At 35.0% G+C, this 7930-nt stretch overlaps 1 protein-coding gene across 1 annotated transcript; it reads left to right on the top strand.

Annotated features, from left to right (window-relative positions):
- Positions 1 to 285: 285 nt before the first annotated feature.
- LOC117793999 (trissin receptor-like) lies at positions 286 to 7690 on the top strand. The gene is made up of 3 exons (XM_034634463.1): positions 286 to 391; positions 7025 to 7615; positions 7674 to 7690. The coding sequence occupies exons 1-3, from the start codon at positions 286 to 288 to the stop codon at positions 7688 to 7690; spliced, it is 714 nt and encodes a 237-aa protein (XP_034490354.1).
- The last annotated feature ends 240 nt before the right edge of the window (positions 7691 to 7930 follow it).

The raw sequence follows: 7930 nt of genomic DNA, 5'->3' as shown, positions 1-7930 counted from the left end.
CGCCTAGAACTACGCCAACTTTAAAAGTTCGATAGGTGCCCAATATAACAAAAAAAAAAAGGACGATGGAAAACAACCACGTGAGTATTGTCAACTGCACAGATCATCACTCAAGTTGATGATCGGCAGTTAAGATCACTCCGTTTCTTATAACTTTACTTTATTGTATGACTTTTTCTTTCAGTGTCGCCTGCCCGCGATGGGATAGAAGTCCATGATGCAGCGCGTGTGAGTATCTTACTCTTCACGGGTCACCATGGTATACACCATCTAGCTGCCCTCCCGATGCCCACGATGCAGCGCGTGCGAGGATCTTCCTCGTCACGGGTCACCGCAGTCATCAAGCCTCAGCAGCTGGACCGACGACACCCGAAAACCTGCAAAAAAAAACGTAAGTTACTTTACAACAATTACTATAACATTGGACAAATACAAACATGAAAAACATCGGACACACTTATCGGCGGCTTTGGTCTTATACCGCAACGTACCCGCCCTTCCTGTGGCGGCAACATTCAAATTTAAATTTCGTTGCGCCACCCAATAATGTTTCCGACGATTACCCTATTCCATGGCGATGCGATCCCCCTCCCTCAATAAATTTTTAAGCACTCATGACTTTCATTTTCAACTCCTTAATATTTATTTACAATATGTATGCCTATCATTATAATCTTTATTTATAAATTTTATGTTTAATAAATATTTGTCTATTTTCGTGTTTGTGTTTGATTTATAACTATTTTTTTTTAATTTCCTTCTTGTATATTTCCTCTCCCTTTTCTTTTAATTTTGTTGTTAATTTTAATGCTACTTTTATTTTTTTTAAAGGACAATACAGGGACTCCTAATATTCCTACAGAGCTCTGGGGGGTAATTATTAAGGACCCTGTGAAAAGAATATATATATATTTGATAATAATAATTAAATTAGGGGCGGGTGGCAAAAAAAACAAAGAAAGATCAACAAAAAATACGAAAATAATAAATAAATTAACGAAAATAAATAAACAAATATATATTAAAATAAATAAACAAAAGCAATAAAAATTAAATAATTTGAATAAATTTTGAAAATAAATAAATGAATAGCAAAATAAATAATTATAAATTAATTAAACAATAATAAATACTTGACTTTACGTTAACAAAGAAGAAAACAAAATGTGAACAAAAATAAATAACAAATAAAATAAATAACAAATTTAGTAACTAATAACTTAAATAATAACGCGCCAATCCAGTCCGTGACAAAGGGGGGGAAATAAACGGTACAGCTCACCAAATACAGTTCAGCTGAACGCAGCCAGAATGGGTGGACGTCGTTGCCTCGCTGAACGCTGCCAAAACCCACTTGCCGTCAGCGGTTTGTTTAAATGTTGTTTGTCGCGACGCACGTTGTATTGTTTAATGTTGTTATTGTTGTATTGTTGAATGTTTAATTGTCGTTGCGTGTACCGATTTTTAGGTGCAAAGTTGTGGGTTTGGGTTATTGTTGTTTTGTTGCAAAAATATATATATATATATATTTGTAGGTGTGTGTGCGTACATAAATGTATGTGTGTATGGGGGACCAAAAAAATTTAACACTTGTTGCTTGTCGTTTTGTGATATTGCTGGTGCTGTTCGTGACAAAAGAACTGATATATTTATTGCTCACTGCACTGTGTTGTTCACTGAATGTATGTGTAAGTGTTATTTAATTTCAAATTACACTTATTCTGACCCTTGCAAAAATGTAACTTATACCCGCCACTACACTTTCGTATATATATATGTCTATTTATATATATATTAATCTGTATATATATATACCGCACCGCACATCATTGCGGTGCAGTCTGCACAGTAAGCCGCTCACGCATACACTTATAAGACCTCTCTCTTTCTCTCTGTGGCTCTTATACTCGCTCTCACCGACGAACACAACCATGTGTTGTGTGCGCAGCCTTCGGCCACACTTGGCCGCGCTGGACAGATGTCAGCTATCGAAATATCGATAGAAAAAATATTACCATTTGTTAATTTGCCCAGACCCAGATGCAACAAGCTCTTATAGTCTCTGAGATCTAGGCGCTCATACGGACGGACATTGCTATATCGACTTGACTGATCAAGAATATATGAACTTTATAGGGTCTGCCACTCCTCCTTTTGCCCGTTACGCACATATTCGTTTAAACAAACCCAAAAAACCCCTGAACTTTTTTTTAAGTACGGGGTCTTAAAACGCGCCAATAAGTTAACCTCGTATTAAACATATTCATTAACGAAACCCAAAAAATTTTAAGTTAAGGTGCTATAAAAAATAATTCGCGGTCCATTGAGAACTTTCACAAAGAAGTATTGCTATAAAAATTGTACACGTATGTAGTTGCTTGCTTACCCATATACTTGCTTGACAATTAATTACACTAGGCAACAGCCCAAAAATTAAACGAACGAAACCGACTTTTTTGCATAGATTTGGGGCCCCAAACAACGAAAAACATTTTTTTTATACCCGTTACTTAAAAAATAAGTAAAAATGTATATTGTGTTTGTTTGAATATATGTAACAGGGAGAAGGAGGCATCTCCGACCCCATAAAGTATATAAATTCTTAATCAGCATCAACAGCCGAGTCAATATAGCCATGTCCGTCTGTCCGAGTGCCTAAATCTCAGAGACTATAAGAGACAACCCCAAAATTTCTGATATCCAATTTTGTGACGAAAAAAATAAAGTTTAATATAACAATTTTAAATAATAATATAAATTATTAAAAACACGAAAATTGGCATTCTGCACTGAGCGCAAAAACATAATAATTACTTTTTGCGCAGTTAGATGCATATTGTATCAGTTTGGTTGAGATATCTCATAAGATTAAAAAGTTTTTCGTACTAAAACGTGATTTTCAACTGATAGAAAAATGTGTATGTCGGAGATTCGTTCTCGTCCGGTGCGTGCCTTGCGTTTTCTCGACCCAGACATAATGCATCCTTTTCGCTTCGAGATTTCAACATTAATGCGCGTCACTTCACTTCTTCTTTATTAAACCAGCGTGGGTACATACCAGAGAACTGTAACGGGTATGTTCGAGTATGATTGAGCACCAGAGCGACAAGATCGATCAAATCAACTCAGAGACTCGGTCGCAACGGGCTCGATCGAGTCACGGGTCTCTTTGTTTACGATCGAGTCGCGGGTATGATTTTTTTGCTTTCGAACAATTCGGGTCGAGTAGCGTTCGAGTCATACGATCTGATTTGATTTTTGAGCGTTTGTGAGCGTTCGTTTCGATCGAGTCACGAGTCATGATCGAACTTGCTGACTGATTTGATTTGATTGTGATTGTTCGAGTACGATCGAAAACGACAGTGTTGATTTTGTATTTTTTTCTGCTTCTTCTTCTAAGTAAATGTGCGCATATATGTTCATGCATTTATATTTATGTAGTTATATTATATTTATGTAAATGCATATTTATATGAACGCAATTATGTACACACATTTTATTAAAATTATTATTTATTATTTATTTATTTATTATTAATTATTTATTAAATTTTGAATATTTTTTTATTTATTTAATGTCAATTTAGAATAGTTTATAAAATATAAAATAAAATGATGAAAAATGTCTGTTAAAAATTTAAATTTAAAATTAAAAGAAAAATTAAAAAATAAAATTAATTAATATTATAAAAGTATAATTTATTTTATATAATTTAAAGTTTGATATTTTTTCCAGTCTGTAAAAAAATTACAATACTATTATTTTATTATGGGCATGTGTAATTGCGTGTATGTATGTATGTACATATATACATATGTATGTACTTATGTATACGCAGCCCGTAATAAATTTTAAAATATACGTCTTAAGCATAAATACTATTGCATTTATATACATATTTACGCGCATAAATAGATATCATTACAAGCGCAAACGCTGCCACGTGCGCGCTCTGCCTCGCATATTTCTGAACGAGTCAACTCCAGTATGACTCGATGATAGATCTTTACTTCTTTTTACTAGAGATGATACATAGAATTAATGAAAAAAAAATATCGGTACTGCAAATTAATAAAATAAAAATATCGATTCGACATGTACATTCAGTAAACAAACCCAACCCCTCTGCCAAAATGTATGTGTCATATACCAAAAAACGCAAAGTTTTACATACTACAACATACTAAAATTCAATAAAAATCGTTAGAGCCGTTCTGTCAGAAATCACCTAAGTGTAAGCTAAAAAACCTTATTTCACCTGTAGTGTGTTACCTGAGCACTTTAGAAATAAAGTTTAAAGGTACGCCTAAAAACCCTCAAACACACCTTTATATATAGAACATATCTGTAGCTTCTATGGTTTGGAAACTGTTGAGGCTTAAATTTTAGCGCGATTTAGCGTTTTCCCGCTAAACTAGTGGGTTCTTTATTTTTTTAATCTAAGCTTTTTTAGCGCTTTGATACAAACAGACAAACAAACAAACTGACTTTTCATTTCATTTTGAGAAGCCACTAAAAATCACAAAATTATTTATCTTTTCAACCAGTTATCGGATTTGGGTGATTGAGGTATCAATCGACGCGTATTTCTGATAAAATTTTTTAAAAATTAAAAAAATTTGCCAAAAGGCCCCAACTGCCCCATTAGCTGCAATCATTCAAATTTTTCCCCTCCCACTTTGCCTCCTTATCTAATAAACCAAATGAGTTAGCCAAAGTTTTAGTACCTTTCGATCGATATATAGCTCGATCTGATCGGACAGTCGTAGCAAATTTTCCATATTAGCTGCTTTCGTCACTAACGCGGACTGCCGTCCGCAGTAATCAATCAACGCATATTTTAAATAAGATTTCTTATAAAATAAAAATTTTACCAAAAGGCCTTAACAGCCCCATTAGCTGCAATCATTTAAATGTTGCCCCTCCCACTTACACCCCCGTATCTCATGACCCGGGTCAGTTAAAAAAGTTCAAGTATGCCAGTTTGTAAGATAGGGCTAAACCTTTTGATCTCGATCTGATCGGACATAGCAAATTTTTCAAGTAAGCTGTATATTTTGCTAGTCGCACCCTTCGTGTTGCTTTTGTCAATATCTTATACGACGCGTAATTCATGCAGCTATGTAAATAAAATAAAAACGAAAATTTAATTAATTTTTTTCAAATTTGCCTTGAATTTTAATGTAAAAAAAAAACTGAAAAAAAGATAAGCAAAAAATCATAATTTTCTTAATTCAAAAATTTATAGCTTTAAAACTACTGGCTTTTGAAAATCGGTTTTGGCATTCACAAGTAATGATGACAAAAGTGGTCGCACCTCTAAAAAAAAAGTAAGAAAAAAAAGACAGATTTTTAAAAAAATCTAAAAAAAAAAAAAAACTCTGCTATAGAAAAAAAAATGTTTTACGTCGTTTGCAGCCCCAAATCTATCCAAAAAATTGAGTTTCGTTTGCTTAATAGCCAAAAAGTTCAAAATTGTTGCCTAGTGCTATAAATATTTTCTAGATGCCCTTTTTTTTGTTTGCGTCAAAATGCTATAATTTTTGACAATTTTCAAAAAGTCTACCTTGACTAATCGTGTTTTTTGCACTGAAATTTTAAAGTGCATTTAAAAAAAACCCCGGATGACCGCGAAGAAATAATTGCAAGATAGTTTACGATAAATCGTGGTACACCGAGGAGTTTATTATTCGCGAATAAATAAAATTTTAGCCATGGTGCATAGAAATAATAAAATGTGGAATTTAGCTTGTGACTGAAGACGCCATTCCTTTCAATGTGTCCAATTCAAGCTGTGTGCGAAATCTAATCGACCTTATATGCAAAGGCTAAAATGCTGCCGATGGAAAGCATAAAAAGTTAAATGCCTCAAATTGAAAAAAAAAAAATGTTTGAATGTGTATTTTGATGATATAGCTAATATTTTATTTTTTATTCTTATAAATTTCGTTTTAATTAATACTTGGTAGACTTTTATTCGAAATCAGTGGAAAATTTAGTGATGTAAAAATACATCGAAATAACGACAACTCGATTTTCGCGGAAGCGATTAGGAATTTAGCCATAAAAATTAATTTTAAGACTAAACTAGTTTATTAAATACACTTTATTCAAAAAAAAAATGTTTGAAGTTTCTGACATTGCAAATTGTTTTTTTTTTTTTTTTTTGTAACAACTCGATATAAAACTCGATATATTGTTATTTTTTCCCGATATATCGACAACTCGATGATTTTTTGGGGCGATTTTCTATTTTGATATTCAACTCGATCTAATATTTGGATTTACATCACTAGGCAAATTGATTTTAAAGAAATGAAGTAATCGTTTCAGAGCGTTAGGAAACTATTTGCATAAAGGGGGATGTTACATGAACTATCGTTTGCTTTGCGACGTGTTCAAGGCGCCGAGCATCTTCAAATTTACGTGAATTTCTGCAAAAAATGGTTGTCAAAAAGTACTGAAATTTTTTTAACTAACTGAAGGATTTACTGACAACAAATAGTCCCTTTTTGCATATACTACCATCTATTTTACTACTCCATGTCACAGAAATCAACGTTTCGCCTAAATTGGATGGTTAAAAATCCACGTAGTTTGAGTGCGCAGTAGAATGGCAACATGTTGCGCAGTGGCATGTTGCACAGCAGCTGCTGTTGCATGTGGTGAGTTTGGCGCACACGAAAAGCCATCGCCATTGGGCCGACCAGTTGAAAAAGAAACGTTCAGCGTTTCGGTAAGAAGGAAAAAACGTACGCCAATAAACGCCGGCGCTGTCTTCCCACGCTCGAGTGTCGTGGGCGTCGTTGCCAAATATTCAAAATACGTGACTGCAATCATTGATGTAAAGGTGTCTTTGCTTGCATTCCCTTATTAACCTTTTGCGAGCGCGGCTAAACTCCAAGCTTACAATTCTGTGAATTTTGTTTAGTGTAATGTAAACAGTCAACGGAAACTAGAAGCAGAAACGGAAACGGAACCAATATTGAATTACTATTAATACCACAATTCAATATCGATAAGCTATAAATATGTACAGAGCTAGCACTGAGGATGCCACCATGATAGCAACAGGCAAAGGGGCCACCTACAAAGCTTTGCTCGATTATTACAGTAACGCCCGCAGTGCGGCCAGTCATATTGTTTCGTTGACGCTATCCTCGCTCAACGAGTCTCTGACCCCGGGATTAGCTGGCTCCAAGTTTCGGAATGACAACAACAACAACAACGCAAACACCACCTCCGAGCTTGACGATGATGCACTTGATGCTACAAACTTTTATGTGATCACTGAAAGCAGAAAAGCAGATCTGAGCATTGGAGTTAGCAGCAACAGCGGTTCCGGCAGTGGCAGCTCTGCCACCGATATGCCTGTTTGGTTGATACCCAGTTACAGTGGAATCCTGCTGTTCGCAGTGCTAGGCAATCTCTTGGTAATTTCAACGCTGATGCAGAATCGTCGTATGCGCACAATTACCAACCTGTTCCTCCTCAACTTGGCCATATCGGATATATTGCTGGGTGTGCTCTGCATGCCCGTAACCCTCGTCGGAACGCTCCTGCGCAATTTCATTTTTGGCGAGTTCCTCTGCAAGCTCATACAGTTCTCACAAGGTAAGTTTTCTTTTTTTTGTAAGCAGTAGTAAGATGTTATTGAGCTTATTATCCGAAGGCTATTCGCTATCATAGTTGAGCGATAAAGATTAATATATTTTGTTACAAACATACATATAAACATGCACAGTGAACTAGTTAGAAATTGCAAATTGTCTTAAATTAATTCAATCTGTGTGCATAACGTATAAGTATTGACACCAAATTTTGATTGCTCTAGCTCTCATAGTACCTGGTCGTACAGACAGACAGGCAAAACTGGCTACTTCCGGAAATCGACTCTCAGTGCTGACGATTTTCCCTGTTACAAACTTT

The sequence above is a fragment of the Drosophila innubila genome, chromosome X (genome assembly GCF_004354385.1).
Source record: "Drosophila innubila isolate TH190305 chromosome X, UK_Dinn_1.0, whole genome shotgun sequence".
Taxonomy (NCBI): Eukaryota; Metazoa; Arthropoda; class Insecta; order Diptera; family Drosophilidae; genus Drosophila; species Drosophila innubila.
This window is presented reverse-complemented; position numbering and strand designations above follow the sequence as displayed.

Excerpts from the sequence above, each read along its gene's own strand:
- LOC117793999 (XM_034634463.1), top strand. The coding sequence starts at position 286 with ATGCCCACGATGCAGCGCGTGCGAGGATCTTCCTCGTCACGGGTCACC. Across the intron at positions 392-7,024 it reads GAAAACCTGCAAAAAAAAAC|CTATAAATATGTACAGAGCT; the intron begins GTAAGTTACTTT and ends AATATCGATAAG.